Below are 25,558 nucleotides of genomic sequence, written 5' to 3'. Positions count from 1 at the left end.
AGAGTTGTTTCGCGGGGTGGTTACAAGGTTTTGGGTAATGTAAGTTGTTGGTGGGTAAGTTTTGCAATGTGATGTTTTGCCGTGGGTTGGGATGATATTTAAATGATTATCAGGTTTTGGTATTGTTTGAATTGTAATTATGTTGTGCTGGGTGGGGGCGGGGTTTGTGACGTGGTAGGGGCGGGCCTGACGTTTGGGGTTGTAAGGTAACATCTTATTTAGTGAGGACTAGTTTTGTGAGGCGGTTGCCAGGTTGGTATTTTTGTAAATATGCACCTGTTTCAATAAAAGCGGCCTTTTGCACACTTTCAAATTGTCTGGTGTCTGCTCACCCCCCCTCACCCCTCCCTCCCAAGGGGGGCTTGGGGGGGGGCAGCCGACCGTAGGGAGGTCCCCACCCCCGGGCTGATTGGGAGGGGCTAGTGGGGGGGGGTTGCATCAGAGCACCGGCCTTGGGCTGTTTTTGGGCTGGTTTTGGGCTCCCTCGGTTCCTACTGGGGGAGCCCAGTTATATAGCCCTGTAGCCCCTCCTCCCGGCCACCATTTTAGGTTGAATGACCTGGTGGCCGGGAGCTCATTAGTTTTTGGAAATTTTCCCTCCCTCCCTCCCTATTCTCAGTTAGGGTTTTTCTCTTACTTTCCCCGGGTCTTTTACTTATTCATTTATTTATTTATTTTCATTATTTATTTGTTTACCTTCCATAATTTTAGGGTCTTTTGTCGGAACAGGTGGATATGGGGTGACAAAACATGTTGTTCATTGTCGCTTGGAACAGGTGCCGTGCGGAAATTGGGCGTTCTTGGTCAGCAGGGACATGAAGCTTGTTGGGTTTTTGCTAAAGTTGGGCTATTGGCTGGAAAAGTTTAAAGAGTTGTTTCGCGGGGTGGTTACAAGGTTTTGGGTAATGTAAGTTGTTGGTGGGTAAGTTTTGCAATGTGATGTTTTGCCGTGGGTTGGGATGATATTTAAATGATTATCAGGTTTTGGTATTGTTTGAATTGTAATTATGTTGTGCTGGGTGGGGGCGGGGTTTGTGACGTGGTAGGGGCGGGCCTGACGTTTGGGGTTGTAAGGTAACATCTTATTTAGTGAGGACTAGTTTTGTGAGGCGGTTGCCAGGTTGGTATTTTTGTAAATATGCACCTGTTTCAATAAAAGCGGCCTTTTGCACACTTTCAAATTGTCTGGTGTCTGCTCACCCCCCCTCACCCCTCCCTCCCAATGTGATGATTTTTCCTCTTCTTGCACTGCTTGAAAGTGTTTGTAAAAACAGGTCTCCTTCAAACTCAAAGAAATTGCGTTTTAATGCCAATCTGGCACATTCAAGGATGAAGGCTCTGGGTGTGTTGAAATTCCAGTCGGTGTTATTCAGGGTTTCTTCCAGGACTCTAACCGCTGTTGTTAGACTTGGGTTGTAAACCCTTCGATGAATTGGCCCGTTTTCGTTTGGTGGCTCTGTGGCGACGACTCTGGACTACACCGGAGCTTAGCCTTTTTGCCAAGGAACTGGATGAGGTTAAATCATTGTGGGGCGCTTCTAGAATTCCATGGCTAAGGGAAGTGAAACAAGTGTTGGAAGAGATGGGACTCAATCAGCTCTGGATCAATCCGGGGGGTTCTACCTTCCCCTCCAAATCGGATTTTAAAGACCTATATTGGGCTTCAGTAAAGCTTTCTGCAGTTGTCCAGTCGGACGCTACCAGTTTAACAGGCCTTTTTTTGGTTCACAAATTGACCCCATCCTTAGAGCCATACTGGGATGTGATTGTTAAAACCCTTGACCGGAAACTATACCATCAGTTCCGAGTCGGGCCTCTCCCAGTTAATTCCTTTACTTTGAAGTGGGCTGCGAATTCAAATCCAATTAACACCTGTCCCTGGTGCCGGATCATCTGGAGAGCATGGGACATTTCTTCTTTGCCTGCCCAGCCTATCGTGCTCCACGCTTAAAATGGCTCAAACCCTTATGCAGTAGACTGGAAATCAAAGGGAGTTCTGAAGCCATGAAGATATTTCGTACTAACACGTCTGAGTTGGTTGTGGTTGGTGTGGCTAAGTACCTAGGTTGGGCAGGCAATATTAGGGTTCGTAGCAGGAACCCTAATATTTTTTAATGGTCTTAATACCAATAATGTTTTAATATTAACAATGTCTGCTGGCATCTTAAATGTAAGTCTTTATTATCAATTTGTTTAATAACTTTTTAAATGATAACTTTTTAAATGATGATTGTTATTCTGGTTTTTTATAATACTCTTTGTGTGTTTTGTATACTTGTCTTTTATGAATTGATATTCGAAATAAAGACTTTCTGAACTGAACTGTGTTCCACCTCCAACCCTCACCATCCAAACCTTGAAGCCTATTTAGTTCAGCCTTTGCTGGAGTAAATGTCCATGGTGGGAAAGGGTTTGAGAGGACTAGTCAGGTCATCTTTTTTACGGTTTGGCTGTCGCTTAGAGGGTGTAACTTAGGGTTTATATTACGCACTAACTTTCACATTAAATCTACTAGGAGAGTTTTGTGTAGTTGCAGTAAGTAGCCGGGACATGCTGGAATCTGCCTTGAGGATAAGCTGAGAGCTTGATGTGTTGCAATCAGTCTTTGGAGTTTCCTCCTAACTATCCATCACAAGTCATTAACTCTGTCACAGATTCTCTTTTATGGAGACTCAGGGGCCTATTACGCTGTTGGTCGGATTAGCGTCCCACTGTAGTGTGATGGACTCAGCCCGACTATTAGTCACAAAATGATTATAAAAGAGAACTCCTGTAGGGCTGCTTCCCATACTCATAAATGCGTTTGTGAATCCTCCCAATGTATTTTTCCTGGTGAAAGGGCCAGAAGCACAAGATCCTAAAGTTCACGTTTCTCATCCAACGATAAAAGTACACAGGTTGTGCTATATATGGAAATCAACGTGCAGTATTATCAACATCTTCAGTCAAAGCAGAGACGCGCCATCTTGTATACAAACATACTTCCCACCTGGAAAAGAGAATGTGAATGTGACACAGACGTCGTAAAGCAGCACGTATTGGGACACTCACCAGACATCAGGGTCTCAAAATCCATCAGCAGTCGGTACGCCGTACAAGGGTTGACCCCAATAGTAGCAGCACTTAGAAGAGGTATATCCTTAGAAACCAGCATCACTTCACTTGCTTTGCAAACAGCTTCTGTCCGCCAGGTACCTTGGGAAAGTAAACAAGATCATGGAGAAGATGTTTATGCATTATGAGTGAAATTACTTCGATAATAATATTCATTTCAGGTGAGTAACTTAGCACCATACCTGAGAGCTATCAAAATAAACTGAATTAACCAAAACGCATACTTCGTTGCTCATTGGTAGATGAATTGGTGCATTTATTTGATTAGATAATTGTTGACATAGGTCTTTTTCACAATGTTACCACGTGGTTTTCAACCGTCTCTAATTAAAGTCACTTGTGTATTTAGGACCCTACATTTCAGTTTTATTTATTTATTTTCTGTCATGGCTCTTCATCGCGTCACTATTAAGAGGAACACGAGATATAATCGCCACAACGCTTGGAACATTCAGTGGCAAGTACGCAGTAAATCATGCAACTAAAAATTCAACACCTTTTTGCAGACAAATCATTTTAGTTCTATTCAGTGGGAACACCAGAAAGAAACGAGTATGGCTGTGGTGACTGAGGCCCTCATTAACAAAAGAAAGCTGCAGATTCCTTCCTAGTGCTTCCTTCCTCGCTGCTCGACTCGGTTCTGTGTGAAAGCAGGGGTGGGCTGGTCTATAGTGAAAACTGTCAATCTCCCAGAAAAGGCAACTGGACCGAATGGGAGACTTGATAACTTAAGTAGTGGTAGCCAAACAAACAAATCATAAACTTTAAGAATATTTTGCTTATATTTAAACAATGAGACCTTAACATTTGACATTGATGTCTAATACTTCATACATTATATATTGTGCATACTAAAAAAGTACTTGTTTGTGTTTCCCTTCTATGCCCTATACTACTGTAAGGTCATCTGCTCTTTCTTCCTGTGCACTGTGGCAAACAAGGAGTGAGGAGCCAATGAGCACACTCCACAAGCCCTCAAAGCCACAAACTCCCTCACAGTGCAACATTCACTCTGATTTTAAAGAAACGATCGCTAGTCACAGAAAGAATGTTCCCTGAGGAGGCGTGAGTGAAAAAGCCAGCAGCCATCACACTGGCTACCGTATATGCTGTTGTGGAGCCAGAAGAGGAGGAGGGCGGAAGCCTTGTATGATAACAGACTAAAGTGGGCTCTCTAAACTGGGGCAGTGTAAGACTTGATGGATTCTCCTGCGGAAGAGCTTTCCCCAACCATATACCAGCTGGTCTGTTGCAGTAAAAGATCGCTGTACGGCCAATGCTCTGTAATGAGACACTATGTGGTCTGCCTAATACACCTACAAGCAGAAAGCATGACTGTAAGAAAGAAATAATTATCTGGGCTTACCCAAAATGGGGATGGCACTTTCTTCAAGCAAAAACTGAAGTAGGTTGACTCAAACAAACTAGTGACTGAAAGAGTATGACCCGAAGCCCCTCTCTGTTTATTTTTTTGGGCAAAAGCACTGGCAATGACATTGATAATGTTGCAAGAAGAGGTTGCTAGCGCCTGTTCTAAAATATGGGAAATTAACGTTGTTAAGTAAGTTAGAAATCACAAAACTTTCTCTACAATCAATTCAAAGAGATAAAGGCAAAGAAATTGTAAACTTGTATTATGTTTCACCTGTAACTAATAATTTATAACTACTTCTCATGAAATTGTCATCCATACTGAATATGTGCTTCATGAACTATCTATTCAACAAAATTGAGCAATATGCTGCATGCATACGTCTTGTGATGTGTTTTGAGGCTGAAAGAGAAATTAATGTCTGTTTAACAGTTGCCACTCAACATTGGAAATGTGGTCAGCACAAAGGCTTTTAACAGTCGAAGCACCAAGGTCACACATGCACGATAGGCAGAGCCTAGGAAACACAACAAGATAATGGACAGAGTGCTCTGACTTTTCAAAACACTCACCCTCATGCGAAAGAGTTAAATCCATCGTTCTTTACTCACCATGCTACCCTAGCTTGGACCCAGCTATATGCAAATCTATCTTGAACCTGCTCCCCATGGGAACAGTCCAGCCCGAACTGCCAAGCTAGGTCCTCCCTGCACCAGAAACAAGCTTCCTGGTTACGGTTTTGGGGTATCACTCAGTTACGGGACAAGTGATACAAGGCCAGACCATTCCGTTATATCACTTTGTTTTATTTATTCATACGTTGATTGAGAATCAACATCAGTCTCTCCACACGGTCTCTTGTTTTAAAGCTTTCCTCCTTAGTGCTTACTCCCAGTCCTCTGACTTCTTTACAAACCAGCACCCTCATAAAAACATAAGCACAGGGCAATTAACATGTTTTTTAGCTTTATCCCCTTACCATGAGACACCTCAGTGTACCGCATTAAGCATATTCACCGTTTTGTGACACTTCGCCTATCATCAATATGCTTTTATCAACAGCTCCAGTAAAGTCAAAGAAAGAAAATAACCCTCAGCCGCTTGTTGCTGCCCACTACAGAGAGGACATACCAAACAACAGTGCTCTAATGTCTCAACACATGTCGGTGAGTGCCACCACAATATGCACCACAAGCCCACCAAGTATGCATGCACCGCAAGCCTATAACCAAGGGAGTAAACACTTGCTCGCAGCACTTGCCTGAAGCCATGAACCTGAAATGGAGTCACGGCTGCCTCGTCCAACACACCTTTCCTCGGGTGCTCTTGGCTGCTGTTGGTTGGGTCACATCTTTCTCCGGCCACACCCGCAGCACCGCCACCGGGTCCCGCATGCACCACCACTTCTGTCTGTCCTCCGGAATCTACCAGCCCCTCACAATGCCTCTCACCATCAATTGATCTCTCCGCAAATGACATTAGCTCTCCTTCAATGCAGTGTATCAGCAACACCTCCAACTCCAGCCAATCAGATACCGAAAACACAGAAAGTGGCATCCCACGCACAACTAGAACACTAGTATGTGCATCCCCAGTGCCTGGGGATCTTGCCATCAGCCGGCATGCAAGAACCGCCACACACCCCTCATCAGCCAGGCTAGTTCGAATACAGTGGCACAGTGAGCAAGGGACCCATGTCTGGGACACCTAGGGCAAACATATCTAACGCAACAAGATGATAGACAGAGTGCTGAAACTTTTCAAACACTCACTCCAAGTCAAAAGACTTGGGTTTAATCCATTGTTCTTTTGCTCACCATGCCTCTCCCGTTTGACTGAGCCAGCATTATACAGGGGGCTGCACACACATCTCTGTGATGTTTCACTCATTTCCACAGGCACTGCACATCTCTCAACCAAGGTGACTGCAAATTATGGTGTGAGTTAAGACACAAGTCAATAGGCTTTATTAGGTTAAAGAGTATCAACCATAAAAGAAAATGTACATACACAGATACTAAAATCTAATTATTTAAAAGCAGCGAAAGTTCAGTCACAGTACATAATAAAATTAAAACATCATACTTTATCTGGCACGATTGATCTTAAAATGTATGTTGCAGCATAAAAACAAATCTCGGGCTCTCTTAATGTAAACAATAAATTCATAGCAACATTGATGGTTTTGACGTTATATTTCTTAAACAGTCGTTTTAAGTAGGCAATTCTAAAATTCAAGTACAAGTCACATAAAAGTAAAAAGTGCAAAGTGCTCTGTTTAGTGTGCCCGTCACATGGGCACGGGGAGGCTGATCGCTGTTTCATTATGGGGAATGCTACTAAATGGAGAGCAAGGCCAAGTCTCATTCTTGTTAAAACAAAACGGTGTGATGGTCTTGTGACTAATGTTAGATAGCCTTGAAAGCCATCAATATCTAAATGCAGGTGGTAGAACGGATATGTAGATTGCTTCTCTACAGTTGTCAGCCTGCACTCCTTCTTATGGTACAAGAAAGTATTCTTTATCTCCTGTTTAGTCCATCTCGTTACATCGTTTGGTTTTTCAGGATCAACATATTGAACAAATCTTTGTATACCTTATCTATATATTTGAGCCAGGGGATCTTAAGACAATTGTCCAGTCGCAAGCTGTCCTTAATAATTGTTTTAGTGAATATACTCTCCTCCTTTGTCCATATTCATCTCCAGAGTAGTAGGGGTCTAAGTGCAATCAAGTCTGACAAATAATTGAGCCCCACTTTGCAATGAATTCGTTCAGAGGATGCTAAGGTGGGCAGACATAAAAGATTTTTCAAGAAGGAATTTTCCTCTGTTTGCAATTCTTGGCTGGAATGGTAACCCCCAAACCCCTGGGCCATATAGTGCAATAGAGGCGCATCTAGCTTTATGAATATCATTCATGTCTTTGATGCGATGTGCCCCAGTTTAGATGCAAACCTAAAGATCCCATACACACTTTTTGTCATTTTAGCCCGAACATTGGACATTTCACGCTTCCATGTCACGCTTCCATTAATCTGCATTTTCTTCCCATCTATAAAAAAAAGATTTCATATTCCTGGGTTTCAAGCCACAGACCATTGTGTATGTTTTAGCCTTGTTAATCAGCAACTTCCTCTCATTAATAAAATTTGCAAAACCATCAATTGACCGCTGAAAGCCTACCGGTGTTCTAGATAGAATCACTGCATCATCTGCGTTAAGCAGAACCGGTACATCCTGGCCTTCAGATTGGGGGGCGGCCTGTATCATTTTAAGAACTGTGTCAACTTCATTAATAAATAGGGTAAAAAGCAATGGTGCTAGGACGCAGCCTTGGCGAATACCACATTTTTTGCATTAAAATTAGGGGTACATTCGCCCCTTTGGCAATACCGTGCTCTGGTCGATAGTTTCTCGTATAGCCTAGCTAATATGTAAATAATGGACTCCAGGGCTCCGAGATTGAGTAGAACTGGCCAATGTGTAGCGTGATCCACTAGATCAAAGGCACTGCTAAGATCGGCGAAACATAAAAAAGCTGTCCTTGCTTAGCACATGTATATTTTCCAATTAAAAGCTCTAAGTTAATACACTGTTCGATCGTGCCCAGCCCCTTTCTAAAACCATATTGTGCCTGTGACAGTATCCCATTATTTGCAACCCAGTCTTCCAGTCTTACTAATAAAACCCTGCTCATGACCTTAACTGATGAGTTTAATAGGGAGATCGGGCTGTAATTCTTGGCTTCTGATTTATTCCCCTTTTTTAAAAATGGGGATAATAATGGATTCACCCCAGGTAGTGGGAGCTCCCTCTGTTACTGCCGCATTAAAAACCCTGGTGAGAATCGAGCCCCACAGATCCAACACAGTTTTATATAATTCGATGGGTACACCATCCGGGCCCGGTGCTTTTCCGCCTTTGCTGCTTCTAATATCTAACTCCACCTCATCAAGGGTGATATTTAGGGGGATAGTTGGCCATTTACTTGGATTTGTAGAACCCTCAAAATTGTAATCACATAGGTTAAATATGCTAGAGAAATGTGCCATTCCTCACAGCTAACGTGGCATAGAAGTTCCAGGTAGGATTCATTTTTAAGAAATGGCGAGTTGACAGTTTCCCATAACAATTTATTATTTGATGAATCTGCGGCCAAAGCGAGGTTATCCCATGCCTCCGCTTGGAATTCCCTCTTCCTCCGTTTTAAGTTTAAAATATATTCTAGTCTTCATTTTTGGACTAGTGCCTTCTCCCTAGGTCTACTGGACAGTGCTAGTTTCAGCTGGGTCAGTGAATTGGTACAAGAGTGGTTGAACCAGCCCCTGTTCCGCATATGTTTCCTGCGTGGGGATGCAGTGAATATTTTATTAATAGTATCATTCATTTTACAGAAATTACTTAGTATCATGTCTGGTTCAACCTCAATTTCTACACTATCATAGATCTCATTACCACATTCTAGAATAGCATGTTTTAAAGTTTTAGCTGAGTTAGTACCTTTCCACCTGATTCTAGTGCCATTTGGTCTACTAGGGGCAATATTACTGATAACAGTTTGTTGTGCTAGAGGTGTATTTATTCCCCCAAACAAATATTGGCATGGTAATACAACTGTGGTTGCTCAAGAGCAATTCATCAATCCATGGGGCAGAGCATATATGTACAATATTAGCAGATACTTTTACATGATCAACAATGCTAGTTGCGTTTCTTCCAGTAAGGTTGGTATCTCCCTCACGTACCCATCCTGTGCACATTGCATAACATCAAGGTCATATTTTGCCAAGATGGTGTTTAAGCTATCTCCATAGCTGTTATGTGGGAAATGGATAAGGTCATCCACTTGGTTGCTACTAAACCTGCGGACTTTGGTCATAGACAGAGTACAAATTGAGAGGTTGAAATCTCCGACCCATACAATTGCAAAATTAGTATTTTCTGCTACGATCAAATTATCTACTTCTGTCTTTAGTTCAGTGACTATTTTATGACGGGTAGAATCAAATATATTATTATAAAAAGTAATCAGTAAAGCATCCCAGCCGTCTTTATGGTATAACCACAGTATCTGCGAATGATGCCCTACATTAATAACCCTTTTAATTTTTAGGGGCAAATTATTTTTCAAAAGGATTAACAGCCCACCTTTCGCTCTACCAGACATAGAGGGAGTTGCTGGTATATCATAAGACTTGAACCCTTCGAAGTATACATGATCAATGCTCCACGTTTCCTTAGACAAATTATGTTGTGTTTATTAATAAAATCTATCCAACCCAACATATCCTTTTTATTAGTCAATCCCGCTATACTCCAGGTGACAATGGTATAGCCACTGGCTGGGAGGGTTTCCTGTACTTTCAGTAAATTGGTCATTTATTACACTACTGTCTTCTCCCATATTAATACGGGGGAGCAATACTGGTGGGTTTATAGCCTCTTCTGTTGCTTGCCCTTTATTTTCAACTGGGTGGACCCCTATACTAACATCTGTCTCCTTATTTAATATATTTAGCGCAGACAGATTTGCATCCCTAAATGGATTCTTGGGAATAATTAAATTAAGCACATACATATTCATATTAGGTGCACTGTCTACAGACATTCCTAACAACCGTCAACCTGTTTCCTTCAAATTCCTCAATGGGTAGAAGAACGGTGCCCTGTGAATCATTAACATCAAGTTTGCTAAGTGGTAAAAATCTATTAAATGTGGGTAATCCATGATACGGCTGAGGTAACACTACTGGATTAATTCTACGTACCTCCCAATCTCCTTCCTTATTGGGTGAGGGCCTTAGATGTCTATAAAAGAAGCCTCGAGGCAGAAGTGATACATTGGAGTCACTATGTGAAGTTATAGCTGCTATTTCCAGAGAGGTCCTGGCCCAATTTGGGTTCCTAAAGTTAATGATTACACAGTCACCATGCAATGATTTTCTTAAGGGCCCGATCCAGTTTACTCTTTTGGTCAAGAGAATCTGGTCGCCATGGTCCGCAGGGAAACCACAGTTTTGCTTTAGCCAGTGCACCACTTTATTTTTTATGGTGTCATACATTTCCTTTTTGCCAGGCTCTAGTTGGTACAAAAGGGGCACGTTCGCCAGAACTGCCACATAAGAACAGCATTTGGGGGGAAGATTATTCGGCAAACCTGTTCTTCCCTCTAATTCCTCCCTCTCCTTTGGCACGTTAAGGGTCTTAGTTGTCTCTGCGCATGCAATGGTGTCCCTTCTATTGTACCCGCGATGATTAGTATTTGTCACGTCTGTCTGGGGCCTATTGGGATCGTGTTAGCACCGTTTTTGGGTGCTTGAGGGTTAAGACTTCGGCCCTCATATTCCTTATTATTCATATTAGTGGTGCTTAAGGTACTAATAGAAGTGTTAGCAGTAGCAGTAGTTATACCTTGTTTAGAGTGCTCATACTACCCCTCCAGTAACCCATTTGCAATCTCCTGAGGGTCTTTACTAATATTTCTAAATAAGTTACTAAGTTTGACGACTTCTCTATTAAGTTTGTCTAGTTTATCGTGTAATGGTTTAATGGTTGCTTCTAGTTTTTGTGTTAAAAGAGCCACAATATGATGAGTTTGCTCATCGGACAAATGCCCTGGGTCGGGGCATTTCTCCAATGGTTTGACGACAATATTCGATGGTGGGCCTTTTTTATTTTTACTCGTAATCCCAGTTTTCTCCATTTGGCTTTTCCTACAACTCCTTTTCTTTTTCTGTGTAGGGGAGCCACTAGGTGATTGCACTCATGGTGCCTCGGGTGGTAGAGGTTGATCTGGGTCGAGATCAAGGGTCTCAGTATTAACAGGGGGGGGGGGGTAATTTCTTGTTCATTACTTGGGGTAGGCTCTACTTCCAACCCAGCTAATTCTTCAATCACTGTGTCTAATGAAAGGTGGCATTCTGCCCTATCTATTGCAACGTTAATGGCGCTAACTGCCCTTACTAGGTAGGAATCAATAGTAGAACAAGGGGAGTCAACAACAGTTTTGGTCTTTTTTTTTGCAATTTGCGTTTCGACATCCTAAATGATAGTAATATGTCGGAGAAAGCCCAAAACAAATTCAACAGGCTGAGGTCTGGTTAGTTTTCTACAATGGGCAGAGTTGTGGTCTACCTGGCCACAAAGAACAGGATGTCGACAAAATAAAGTGCTTAAAGTGCCTAAGTGCCTAAGAGCAAAGTGAAGGGTGCACAGTACAAACACTTAGAATATAGGGCCAAAAGTATTACATTTACTGTAGTAAAGTGCTGAAAGTGCTTAAAGAGTGCATAAATGCAGAGTGTAAACAATGAGACCACAGGGCCAAGAATTAAAAAGGCTGGGCACCTTTTCATACAGCAAAACCTGCAAATAGACCAGTAAAGACCTATAAAAACAGAATTAAACAGAGAACCAATCAACTTGTGCTAATCCTCGGATTATGAGTATGGGTAAATGTACCATTAGTAAATGATTCAAAATGCACTCCAAAAGTGGCTGGCGGCTCCCTAACTGATCAATCAAGGTCCAGTCAGCATCCTACTCCAGTGATTTGCTTAGTTAAAATAATCGTTGATTAGACAGGGTTCAGCTTGAAGAAATGTATCCAACATGGGAGTGGAACACACTGGGTGCCTGCCTGTACCAACTCTCACAGTGCAAGCTGGTAGATGCAGATCTGCATAAGGTTCACACCCACAATCAATTGTTTGCCACACAGGTTTGGCACAGCAAGTGCTGAAAATACTTGGATACTTGTTTTCTGCTAATTGACAATCATCTTCGGGGAGCAAACCAATGGTTTGTGTGTGTTTGGTAAAACGCTTTCATTATATCAGATTCTGTAGCACTTCCAGCAGACGTTTTTCGAGAGTCTACTTCTCTTTAATAGTCTGTAACTTGCACTGCTCGCCAGGCCTCGGGATTCCGAAGGGTTCCTGTCGAACTCACAGGTCGCATCAATGATTTTGCATAACGTCCAGGTTGTCCAGTTTGAACTCCTTCAGATTTCAATAGGAGTGCTTCAGAAGCATCACCTGTAGCTGGAGGTAGTTCTCCTCCTTTTTTGTCTTTATTTATCCCATTAGCTCTGTAACATTGTTTGAAAGATTTGTTCAAAGACCGGCCAAGAAAAAGGCTAAAGTTTCAACTTCTAACCTACCTCTGATGCCTTCTTGATAGTTAAAATAAACACCACCAACCACAAATGTGCTGCTAGTGTTTCTTGTTTACCAGTAGTACTAAGGACCACATTTTCCCTCTCTCCATGTAACAGATTTCCATCATATTTTAAAGTGCAATTCCGTCTGTTGGTTTACATATTTATTTTCTCGCTTATTCAGCACTTTTAAAAAGATAATTGTCATAGCTGACAATGTTGCTCCTGTACTTCCTTTTCCTTTAACAAGCTACTCTGGACATTCTTCCGGGTGTAAACTCGTGATACTGACATCTCGTCAGTACCAGCGGTGGCTGGTGACATTTCAAAGTGCAGGGGCGTAAAAGTTGGGGATGAGTTTTACATAGCACGTGCGATAAGCGAACGAGCACGAAAGATATAACTGGCGTCTGTCCTTCCAGGCAATTTTGAATAATATTGTGGTCAATAATGCTTTTATTTGAGAAAGCAAGAATGTCTGTACAGTAATTGTGAACGTATAAGTCTTCAAATATTTAAACCCATTTATACAGAAATTGTGAACGTATAAGTCATGAAATATTTAAACCCATTTAAAGCTGCCCCATTTCTTACATCATTAAAGATATTTAGGGGCCGATTAAGATGGCGGACGGACCTGAGTCCGTCCGCCACCATAGCGTAGGAGGGACCCTCCGCATTGCCTGCGGAGTTCCCTCCTGTGGAATTAGGATGTGACCGCCACCCTGGCGGTCACATCCTCAATCTTTAACATTGCGGGGGTGCAGCTTGAAGCTGCACCCGCCGCAATGTTAAAAGTGCATGCACGGCATTTGCGTGCACAAAGCAGCAGGCACCGCGCGGTGCCTGCCGCTTTGTCCACGCAAATGCAGGGGGGTACCATAGGTACCCCCATGTGCACCCCCCACCCCCCCTTCACCCAGGGGGCCCGCAACGGGCCCCCGAAGTGAAGCTCCGTATGCTTTTCCACGGCGGAAAAGCCGCCGCGGAAAAGCATACTTTGTACTCCATCATAATATGGATGGCGGTGTCTGATAGACACCGTCAGCCATGTTAATGCTTTTCCGCTGCGGGCGGAATCCGCCCGCGGCGGAAAAGCGGAGGACAGATTGTAAGACCCACCAGCCATCCTAATATGGCGGTGGGTCTTTCAAGGCTCCGCGGCGGATTTCCCGCATCCTCCGGGCCGGCGGTGGCTTCCGCCGGCCCGGTGGATGCGGGAAATCCGTCATCGTAATAGGCCCCATAGTGTGTATTATTGCAAGTGAGAGTAACTTGAAACAAGTGACTCCCGAACGTGTTTAGGTAAAGAACCATGAGCACCGAACCCATGATAAATCAAGCACAAGAGATTTTTACATAGCACATACTCTGAACTTATTTTTTATACTACACTTTGCTCCATGAATAATAAGAATCTAGGTCAAATATAAATTGCACGTGACACCAACATAGGGGGATGACTATTTGTAACCGGGTGAATGTTTCTCACTTCATGTTCAAAAGCTATGACTTTTAATAAAGGCTTCTCAATGCAGAAATGTTTATTGTATGAAGATCAAACGCTTGTGCATGTTAAAGAAATGCACTGATTTTTGTAGAGATTTTAACACATTTTTACATGTTTGTTGCACGATTTACAAGCCAAACATTTTCATGGCTTGGCTCATGCTTGAGCTCTTACAGGCATGCCAGGACCTACTTAGGCTTGGCTCTAGTCTCCTGGTAATGTGTTGGCTCCAGACCTAACCACCCTTAAACTTCTAATTTAATAATAAAAATGCCTGGTGTGCGAGTTATGAGTACTGAGACACAAGATGGGTAATAGGCTCTTAATTTGACCATTTTATCAGTGGGGAAAGCCATGATTATAATATGTCTTTTGAATCCACAGATCACACATGACCCAGCAACATCTATCCCCACCTAGAACAGATCACCTGACTCATATGGACATGGTTAGCAGCAGTAAGATTCCCAAAATGTCTTTAAAATACTATGTGCATTCCCCTTGTTGGACTTAGCCCTTTTTGCGGGGTCATTCCAGAACTTTTTGCCTTCCTGCTGTACTTTTTCTGACCTGTTGTTGGCGGTTTTATGACTATGGGCACTTTACCACTGCTGATCAGTGCTTAAGTGTATATGCTCTCTTAGTAAATTGGATTAGTGATTCCATGATTGGCATATTTGATTTACTTGTCAGACCCTAGTACAGTGCACTATGTGTGCCCAGGGCCTGTAAATCAAATGCTGCTGGTGGGCTTGCAGCACTGATTGTGCCACCCACAGAAGCAGCCTGTAAAATGTGACTCAGGCCTGCAATTGCAGAGTCTGTGTGCAGTCTGGGACTGCCATGTCGACTTGGCAAGTGTACACACTTGCCAGTACCTAAACCTTACTTTTTCTACACATTAGTCACCCCTAAGGTACGCCCAAGGTACCCCTGCAGGCAGGGTGCATTGTATGTGAAAGGTAGGACATGGGCTGCATTTAGAGTAGGGGGAGGCGATTTCCTTTTCACCTGAATGCGCTTGTTATGCCATCAGCAATGCTGTCTCCACCTCCCGCCAGGAAGCTGCACCAATGAAGACAGAACTGGTTTGGGCTGGGTACAGACACTCTCTGCCTTCAGAGAACAAAGGATTTTGTAGTATAAAGAATGGGGCCCAGACCCCTGAACTTTAGATCACTTCTGGGAAATCAAGAGGAAACCTTTGCCAAGGAGAAGAGCCGGAGAAGCTGAGGCAGAATACTGCCGCTGTTCTGTTTGTTGTCTGGGGTTGGCTTGCAGTGGCTGCTTGCTGCCAAGGAAGGGAGAAAAAGGACTTTGATGTTTGCTTTGTCACCTGCTTGAAGAAAATATCTCCAAGGGCTTGAAAACTGAGCTTGCCTCATGTTCAGAAGTCTCAGGAACACAAATAATTCACCCCTTCTGTCTCTATGTATCTGGAACTGCTTTTTCACTGTTACAGAAGGAAATTGCAAGACAGAAGCTGGCGAGCAATGCCAAAACCTGCACTGAAGCTGTGAGTGCTGCTCGGACTTGCAACAGAGGCCCGACGCCTGCTGTCATGCCGCGACTTTTTGGTCAAAATCGAAAACATGGAGTTTAATCCGTCAACTGAGATCATAGTCACAATGGACGTGACATCATTATATACGCAAATCCCACAAAGTGAAGCACTTGAGGTCATGGAGTTATACCTTGATAAAAGAATAAGACTCCACAGGGTCCCCACGTCTTTTATTTTAGAACTCGCGGAACTAACACTGAAGAAAAATTACTTCCGCTTCAATGACGAGTTCTTCTTACAAACCAAGGGGACAGCCATGGGCTGTCCTTATGCGCCGGAGATGGCCATACTGTTTATGGCAGAGTACGAGAACAAGTTCGTGGAGAATAACAATCCCTACAAGAAGCATATAAAACAGTGGCTTAGATATATTGATGACGTGTGGCTCTTGTGGCAGGGGAGCCACACTGAATTGATAGAATTCCATCAGTGGCTGAATAATAAGCATCAGGACATCAAATTTTCAATGGAACAGAGCAACTTAAAAATGACCTTTTTAGATGTCGAAATAAGATGCATTGACGGGTGCCTAAAATCGTCCCTCTTCAAAAAGGAGACAGATAGAAATACCATCCTCCACCATCAGAGCGCACATCCCAGAAATTTGAGGACTAATTTACCCTACGGGCAGCTCCTCCGAATCAGGAGAAACTGCTCAGAGATTGAGGATTATGATTTGCACTCAAAAAAGTTATGTGATGAAATGATCACCAGGGGATACCCCAAAAAATTGTTGAAACACGCTTGCAAGAGGGCGCGCTACACTCCACGAGAGTGCCTTCTTGAACGGAAAAACAAACACGAATTAGAAAAAATTGTTTGTGTCACAGCGTTTGGCCCCCATGCTCATCAGATACGACAAACCATCCTTAAAAATTGGCATCTTTCAGAAGAACTGGAATGCCCATTTCCAAAACCAATCTTTGCGTTAAAAAAAACCGAAGCATAGGCCAACAGATTGTTCGTGCTGATGTAATGATGGAGAAACCTAAACATGATTTGTTATCAGTATGGGGTCTAAAACAGATCACGGGCCACCATAGATGTGGGAACTGTGTGTCGTGTGACACAACAATTGAGGGCAGTGAATTTCTTCACAGGAACATAAGATGGAAGAATGAAAATTTCAGTATTTGCAGAACCAAAAATGTGGTTTATGCAATTACTTGCAGTTGCAACAAACTGTATATAGGCAAAACAAACCAGCAAATCAACACTCGTGTCACACAACACAGGTCGCGCATCAAAAATAAAGTTGTGTCCGCTCCCATGGTCCAACATTTTATTGAACAAGGTCATTCAGAAATGGACTTCAAATGGACAGTCCTGTATACAATAGGGCATAATAGAAGAGTCCAAGATGTTGATGATGCCCTATTCAAAAAGGAAGCCTACCTGATACTGCGATTTAATAGCTTTCAGACTGGGTTAAATTCCATGTCTGAAATTTCTAGATTGTAAAAGCCCCCAAAATATGAGATTTCATCTTGTAGAAGCTCCACGGGAAAAAGTACTGAATGAGACTACATATCTCATAATTCCCGGTGTCATGTGATCTGATAAAACACCCCCGCCCCCTTCCACCATGGCGCAATGATGCTATGTCGCTAGGAGTTGGAAGTGTAGCCCAAAACAGAAGACAACTGGTAAGTGACCACTGCACGGTTACGCTTAACTCGAACTTTGACACAAATGACAAGCAGCGAGTAACCGAGCGCTTGTCTTCTTTGCAGGACTTAGACCGCTCTAACTGATATTGAGCCGCCTGACGACGCCTGTAGCAGTGAGAATATTTCCGCTGAGCCCCGGAGCACAGGTACACACTGATGTCAGTTAAGGATGTTAGAAGCGCCTTAATATGTAAAGAGGACGAGTTACAGTTCCTCTTTATCCATTCTTTCAGGCTCATAAACGGGATCCGTGGGTGTTTGACAAAACGCCAAAACAAACCCCCTCCAAAAACAACGTCGGATGTCTACCGATTTTGAATTTAAAGAAAGGAACACATAGACAAGGTTTGAGATAGGGGTGCACACTACGTTGGCATCAGGTAATCCGCTCCCTATTGGAACAATGTATTGATCAGGTTTTCCCTCTTCTAGAAACCACGACAGGAACGTCACAAAATAATTGAACCCCAACAAACTGCGACGATTTCTGTAAGGTAATCCCCTTGCATTTAACGTACACAGTTGAGCGATAAAATGAGGCTATTCATTATTTTAGAGGAATTGATACAAATTTTCCTTTTCATTTATATTTTTTGCACAAAACCATGCAGGAAAAGTCATAAAGCCCTGATGAGAACACGCGAATTAACATAGCGAGTTCGAAACGCGTCGACCAAATGGAGACACGCACTTTTTAAAGATCCGGGAATAAATTGCTCCCTTAATGACTGTATTATGGATTAAGCATTTCAGTCTTATTCACACTGTGCATGATATTGATTTATCTTTTCTCCATTTGATTTTTTCTTGATTCTTTTGATTAGAAATCAACTGTATTTGAAGTGCAGATAATGAATATTTGTGTTGGTACACAAATAATTGTGCAAATGTAAATATGAAAGGTTTGGGATTTATGTCTTATGTAATGTTGTTGTGATTAAGTATAGTCATTTGAAGTATGTTCTTTTCTTGAATAAGTGTATGTATATGGTATGTCTTTTTGTCTAAACTATTTTCTAACCAAAAAAACATATGAACTAAAAGGGTATAAATAAATAATACCAAACAAATCTTTAACTAAAGTTGATTTGTCACTCTAAATATGGCGATGTTATAAAAATGTTTGTATGGCCAGCACTATTTTTCTTTAAGAATTTATATATGGTCCAGCTGTCCTTACGTCCCAGGACCTATCTCCCTGTATACAAAAGGTCAGGAACAAAGGCAGCACCTCCCCTGGGGTCGTAGGGAGCTGACGCTGCACAGCACCTATGAAGCCGCACCTCCCCGGTGCCGCGAACTGTCTTTGCTTTCGCAGTCGGCGCCGTACATTGGGATTTCCACCGGTTACGACGTCGTTATAACTCCAAGTGGAGTTATTTGCTGCTACAAACTTTACTTTTGTGAATAACCTATTTTTGAGGATATCTTGATACCTGTACTGTGGATTTTTGTTGTTTTGGTCTTGTTGTGGTTAGATAAAGATAATTTATTTTTCCAAACTGGTGTGGTGTCCATTTGTAGTGTTTTCACTGTATTACTGTATGTGTTCACAAATGCTTTACACACTGCCTCTGAGATAAGCCTGTCTGCTCGTGCCAAGTTACCAAGGGGGTGAGCAGGGGCTATTTTAGGAGTGTATCCCCCTTACCCTGACTAGAAGTTAGAGCCCCTATTTGGACAAAGGTACCTACCTCTGCTAACTAGAGACCCCCATTTCTTCCCAATCCGCTAACTTACCCACTCATATCCGGGAGAGGCAGACACTTTACACTGGCCCTAAGAGCGGCACAAAAGTCAATACTGGCCCTATGGGGTAGTGACAAAATCCTGACTGGATTGTCATGGATACATCATATCTGGGATTTACTGGGGATCGAGAGACTCTCATCAACACTTAAACTAGAAGGGAACATGTTCCGGGAGATCTGGCAACCATTCATAACACTTCTTTCACAGGAGTTCACAGATCTCACTTGCCCTAGATATCTCAAACTGCTGCGCTTGATGGATCCACCCCCACATTCCAGCTGAGATTGATCATGTGATGGCTATAGGCACTGATCCTCAGATACATTCTTAACTGTATGGGCACCTGGGGTGGGATGGCAAGGGAGGGGGTTGAAGGGGAGTTTCATGTTATAGGTTGCATAATAACTGACAGTGGCTGAATGTTGATACCATACCAGCAGATGACTGATCTAATTTTCATGCTTACCTTCCAAAAATAAAAACAAATGTAAACATAAAATACAATGTGTATTTTCATAGAGTGCTTGCTGCCACTGTTTGTTTTAGAATAGTAATGTAATCCGCCCCATATGTTTACATGATGCAAATGTGGAAAATGTAGCAAAGGGAAATTTCGCATTTCTATTAATAATGACTAGGGGTACAATAGTAACACCGGCTCCTTCTTCTGGCCTGGTCCAATTGGTGGATAATCTAGTGAGAACAATGTGTTTCATTCTCGAAAGTAGTGAGTGTGGAGGGAATGCTTAGAAGGAAAGCTGTTTGGATGTGGGCAGTTGATAATGGACAACTAATGCTGAAATAAACCTATGTCAAACACATACCAGCTCAATGTGTGTTTCCTGAACAGCAGCACGCATTACCCCAATCAGTGTAAAAAATCGAATTTTACACCACTCAATCAGTGGAATTATCGTGAGACCTGCAGATCACATACAGATTGCAGCAGTGAGACAGGACTTAATGCTTTGAACTATTCTACATTAGAATGCGGAAATGCTCGATTAGAACTGACATCGTTGGTGTGGCATTCCCCAAGACTTTTTACCTTCAATCCCCTATTTTTGCTCGACTTGTTTTTTGTTGGCATTAGGCCTCTTTACACTTTACCCCTGCTAACCAGAGGTAACATGCTTGTGCTCTCTTCATTAAACATGGTACAATTGGTATACACCAAATTTGCACATTTAATTTACTTAAAAGTACCTAGTAAACAGTCCTACATGTACCCTGGATGTGTAAATTAAATGCTAAAAGTGGGCTCCAGCACCCATTGTGCCACCCACTAAAGTAGCAATGTAAAACATTTCTCAGTTCTGTCATTGCAGCATCCAGTATAGTTTCAAACCTACCATTTTGACCTTATAGAATAACTCTTTGTTGCCAGTCTTCCTTTTTAATACTCATAAGACTCACCTAAAGATATTTAAATGTAGGATATGTGCTCTTAAATGGTATGTGTGCTGACAGTGAAAAGCTCCTAAAGTCGTTTTTCACTGTAGCAAGGCTATCTCTCCCATAGACTAAACACAAGGTTATCATATCACACTTAATACGTGATAACTTCAGGTTCGGAACAGAGGAATGATTCTTCCACTCATTTGAGTTGTAATTTAAAATGCTCATGAATGGTAAAGTTGCATTTTAAATTACTAATCTGAAAATGCCAGTTTTAGAAAGTTGGTATTTTTCTGCCTAAACCAAATGTGAAACACTCCTGGACCTGTGGAAGATTCATAAGAAGTGCCCTGATGTCTGTGGCATCTGCCACCACCAGGGCCATGAAGGAGAAAGGTTAGCCTTGGTGGAGAAAAAAGCTGGACCTAATGGCAAAGAAATTCAGAGTCCAGTGAAAATGGTGGCAGTGACACAGAAGTGCCCAGAGGTGATAAAAGTGTTCACATTCCCAAAAATCCGGTGTCCAGTTATATGGCGGGGTATAATATTGATACATTGTTTGCAGCATGTGAGGTAGCCCTGCATATGCCTAGAGCCCAGAGGAGACCTGGTGGCCTAATCTATAGAAGCAAGTTCCAGTTGTTTAGAGGGATACCCTGCTGGCTGTAGAGGTAGATGTCCAGATGACAAATGCCCCTTGAAAGCAGCCCTGATCACCAAGTTTTGTCTCATCCCAGAGAAGTACCACTTGAGGTTCAGGGATAATCACAAACTGTCTAACCAGTCTAAGATGGATTTGTGGGTCACTGCAGCAAAGGACTGAATGGTTGAGTGAAGGGCAGCAAAGTGAGTGATTTTGAAGGGCTATATAATCTGATTCTGAAAGAGCACATGCTCAGTAATTGATTGCACCAACACCTGAAAGACACCAAGTTCACTGTCCCCAGGGATCTTGCAAAGGAGGCTGACCTCTGGATTAGTACCACAGTGTCCAAAACGGGATCTAGGAGGATCAATAGAAGGATTAATAGGATCCCTACCAGAAGAAAGAGGGGGGAATCATTATGAGTTCAAACATCGTAGCGGAGGAGGACCACTGGCTGTGTCAGGGAACAGTTGTTCCCTGGCTGTGGTGGAGCAGCGCCACAATGTAACATGTTCCGTGGGACTGGAACAGTCCTATCGAGCATATTACGAGGTCTGCCACTTCCCGCCAACTCATGGCAGGAGCCCTGAAATGAAAAGGCTGGTGGTGCAGGAACAAAGTGCCTCCACCATTGGGATACACTCCATGCGGCAAAACATTTGTCCCCCTGTTTGTAGTCCCCCCAAAAATCCAGCATGGGATGGAAGTCACCGTCCATGCTGTGCTCGAACAGTTTTGCTGTTCCCATTGCGTTGCCTGTTTTTCAGGCCCTGCCAAGGGAAAAGCAAAGGACTGTCTGCCTCACAAAAGTTTAACACGAAATAAGGCGGGTGGTCCTTGCACAGCTTTGGTTCCGTTGTGCTAGCGGAGAGCCGGCACAACTGCACCAGAGCCGTAATCAGCCCCTTAAACTCGTGCCCAATGGTAACTACTACTTGTGCCCCTGGCATGCACAGTCTTATCATTAAATATGTAATTTGAGATGTTGCAGTGACGTTATCAATGGTGTCATCAAATAGGTCATGAACAATGTAATATGGGAGGTAATTAGCAGTGCATGGCGAGGGTGCATTGTATAGTTACCCTAAGGCATGATTTATAGTTACTAGAGAAAACTATAACTGGCGAATTTCTATGTTTTTTGGAGTTTAAAACATTATGTTGGTTCCAAAATGTTCACCTAATATAACGTCACTTTAACAATAGGTGGTTTTCTCAGGGAATTTCTAGTTTTAGTTTAACATAAAGTCATATTTTATTGCCATACCTAAAGCAAGCCTTCAATACATTAGGCGAGGTCACTGTGACAAGACTTTACAACGCAGGGTACCTAGTTGTGAACGGAAGATCAGCAAATGACTCCCCTCCAAACTGGACATGGTCAAACGGAAGAGCAAAATCCTACCTGGACTTTACCATTTGCAATTCGGAATTTCTGTTCAATCTGGCCAACTTCTCCGTCCTGCCAAGGCCTGAAAGCGACCACAGGCCACTGGTCATTTCCTTTGCCATAAATTTAGCTCTCCACAAAAAAGCTCCATCTACATACAAAGGAATACACTCCGACAACTTAAAACGTCTGAAATGGAGTGAGTCTAACTGTCAGTGCATCTTAAATACAAGCAAGGATTTCATCAGGGGTGTCGTAGATCCAATGGTTTCCCCAACAGCAATATGGTCGCAGCTATGTGCACATTTGATCAGAATTTATCCAGCGACAAGGCAGGGCCCAAATCGGACACCACCAGTAGGAGCAACAGCCCTCCCCATGATAAAAACACTAAAACGAACGAGAAATAACGCATTGAGGCTGTTTTTAAAATTTCCAGAGAACAGCAGTTTCCTCGATACATACCATCACGCCCAAAAGGCATTCAGGAGGGCTGTCACCCAAGAAAAAAAGGCCCAGGAAACTCAATTCTGGGTCAAACTGGTATGGGAAAGTAAACAACAGAATTCCAAGATATTTTGGTCTCTTGTCAACAACATCGACCGAAACACAACATCCTCTGGATCTGCGAACATCCAGGAAGCAGACTGGATCACGTATCTGACAGAGCATTTCCAGGCACAAGAACATCACGACTGCCCTGAACTAATATGGGCTTCTGACACTGGCGCGGGCAAAACATCGAACCCCCCACCCGACTACATGCAGGGGCTTACCCCATCTGAGGAAATGTCTGAAGATAGAGTTGTCAAAACACTCACGAAAGGGAGACAAGACGGAGCACCAGGCCCTAATGGCCTGCCCCAAAAGCTTCAAGTCCGACGTCCCCTTTTGGTCTAAGGTGCTATCGAATCTCTTTAATTACTCCCTGCACTATCAAACCATTCCTGATTCTTGTAGAGGTGCCATTATCCATCCCATCTACAAAGCTGGATCACGAGGCAACCCGAACAACTACAGATTAATTGCCTTGCTGGACATAGAGGCAAAGCACTTTGCAGGCCTCATTTTGGAGGATCTCAGGAAATGGGTAAAGGACAAAAATCTGATTCCCCTGAATCAGACAGGCTTCACCACCAAATCAGGAACAATGACAAACTTATTGGCAATCTCTACCATCATTGACAAAGCCCTTACAAATTCCAAGTTGATTTTCTGCTGCTTTGTCGACTTCAAAGCAGCATTTGACTGGGTGCCTAGGGCTGCTCTGTGGCAAAAACTGAGGGAGTGGGGAATCCCAGACAACATCCTGAATCCCATCATCATGCTGTACTCCAACACATGGGTCCGAGTTAAGTTAGGGGCTGGCGCACATCTCTCCCGTAAAATCAGGACCTTTCGTGGTGTCAAACAGGGATGCGTGTTGGCCCCCCTTCTCTTCAATCTATTTATTGCTGATCTATCAAGCAGGTTGGAGAAAGTAATTAGCCATCCACCAAAAGTAGGAGGTACGGCATTAAGTAATCTCTTATATGCCGATGACCTGGCATTGTTCAGTCTCACTAGAGTGGGGCTCCAGAGACTCCTTGATGCCCTAATGCATTACACGGTCAACAACCAGTTAGAAATTAACATGAAAAAAACGTTACAGCGGTGGAGGCTGGACAATTAACAAAGAAAGCATCACAATTGGCCAGTCGTACAAGTACTTAGGGGTCCATTTGGATTCCAGGGGCAGCTTCACCAAGCAGAGCACTGTGATTGCAGCCAAGGCCACTGCGCTAAGGGTATCCCTGGCTAAGCTATCGAGGAGACTCTCAGGCCCCACGCTCCTGCCTTTACTGGATGTGTTTAGAGCAAAGATTGGGCCCACACTTTCGTATGGCATTGAGATCTTTAAGGGTAAAATGAACAATTCCTTAAACAAACTGACAATCAAACTCTACAAGAAACTTCTCCATCTGCCGAGTTCCTCCTCGCCAGCCCAGGTCAGACTAGAGTTGGGCTTAGTTAACTACGAATTCTCTAACGCTGGCTCATATCTTAACCTGATTCACAAACTAAGACAGGCAGAAGATGGCACCCTGGAACTCTTGGTTTGGAACGAAATCAGTGTGAGCAATCCGGGGGGGTCATTTGGTCGCCTTCTAAATGACTACACCCAACAAATGTCTGCTGCGGACCTCTGGGCCCTTAATCCAAGTCAGACTGCCTTCAAAATTACAATCAAAAAAGCTACAAGACTTAAATCTCTGATTACGGACAAAGCTCTCCTTGTGAAACGTAGCCATGCATGGGCAGTAGTCAACTCCTACAAACGATTATCCCCGGCTAACTACCTTTCGACTACTTTTTCTTATCAGTCAAAGCGATGTCTGATCGCCCTAAGACTGGGAGACTGGCGCTTCCTTCAAAACCTTCCTGTATGGCGTCGAAAAAGGGATGATCAAACGTGCAGAGCGTGTAGGTCAGCAAATGAAACTTTTTTGCACGTGCTTTGTACATGCCCTTTTTTTATTCTCCAACGTAGACGCCTTCTCAGGCCAGAATGGATTAGGCTGGGAGTTCGGACTTGTAGACATGCCACTATTGCCACTCTGTCCCCAGAGAACACTGTTTTAAATATAAAATTGGCCAAATTCATTCAGCAAGTGTATAGTCTCTTAGGAAAATTGGACAACTGTGCAGAAAAACATGTACTTTAACCACACCTGCATAGTGCGGGAGTGCTAATTTCTAAATTGTCACGCTGCAGTAACCACCGAAAAGAAGGCCAAATTTTACTCTGTTTTTACATTTCCTTTTTTCTTATTCTCTTTTAATCTATAAAATTGTGTTAATGTGCTCGAGGAATCTTTTAAAGATATGTTTTATATATCTAAATAATGAATGTATTATTATTATTATTATGGAGTTTAAAACATTATGTTGGTTCCAAAATGTTCACCTAATATAACGTCACTTTAACCATAGGGGGTTTT

General features: G+C 42.9%; 1 protein-coding gene across 1 annotated transcript in view; it reads right to left on the bottom strand.

Moving 5' to 3' along the window:
- LOC144761686 (enoyl-[acyl-carrier-protein] reductase, mitochondrial-like) overlaps positions 1-25,558 on the bottom strand; it is an 804,505-nt gene that overhangs the window by 326,632 nt on the left and 452,315 nt on the right. The window contains exon 4 of the mRNA XM_078646957.1: positions 3,052-3,195. Within this exon, the coding sequence (XP_078503083.1) occupies positions 3,052-3,195 (144 nt within the window). The remainder of the gene's footprint in view (positions 1-3,051; positions 3,196-25,558) is intronic.

Source organism: Lissotriton helveticus, chromosome 6 (assembly GCF_964261635.1).
Source record: "Lissotriton helveticus chromosome 6, aLisHel1.1, whole genome shotgun sequence".
Classification (NCBI taxonomy): Eukaryota; Metazoa; Chordata; class Amphibia; order Caudata; family Salamandridae; genus Lissotriton; species Lissotriton helveticus.
The sequence above is the reverse complement of the archived record's forward strand: the minus strand, read 5'-3'. Positions and strand labels throughout refer to the sequence as shown.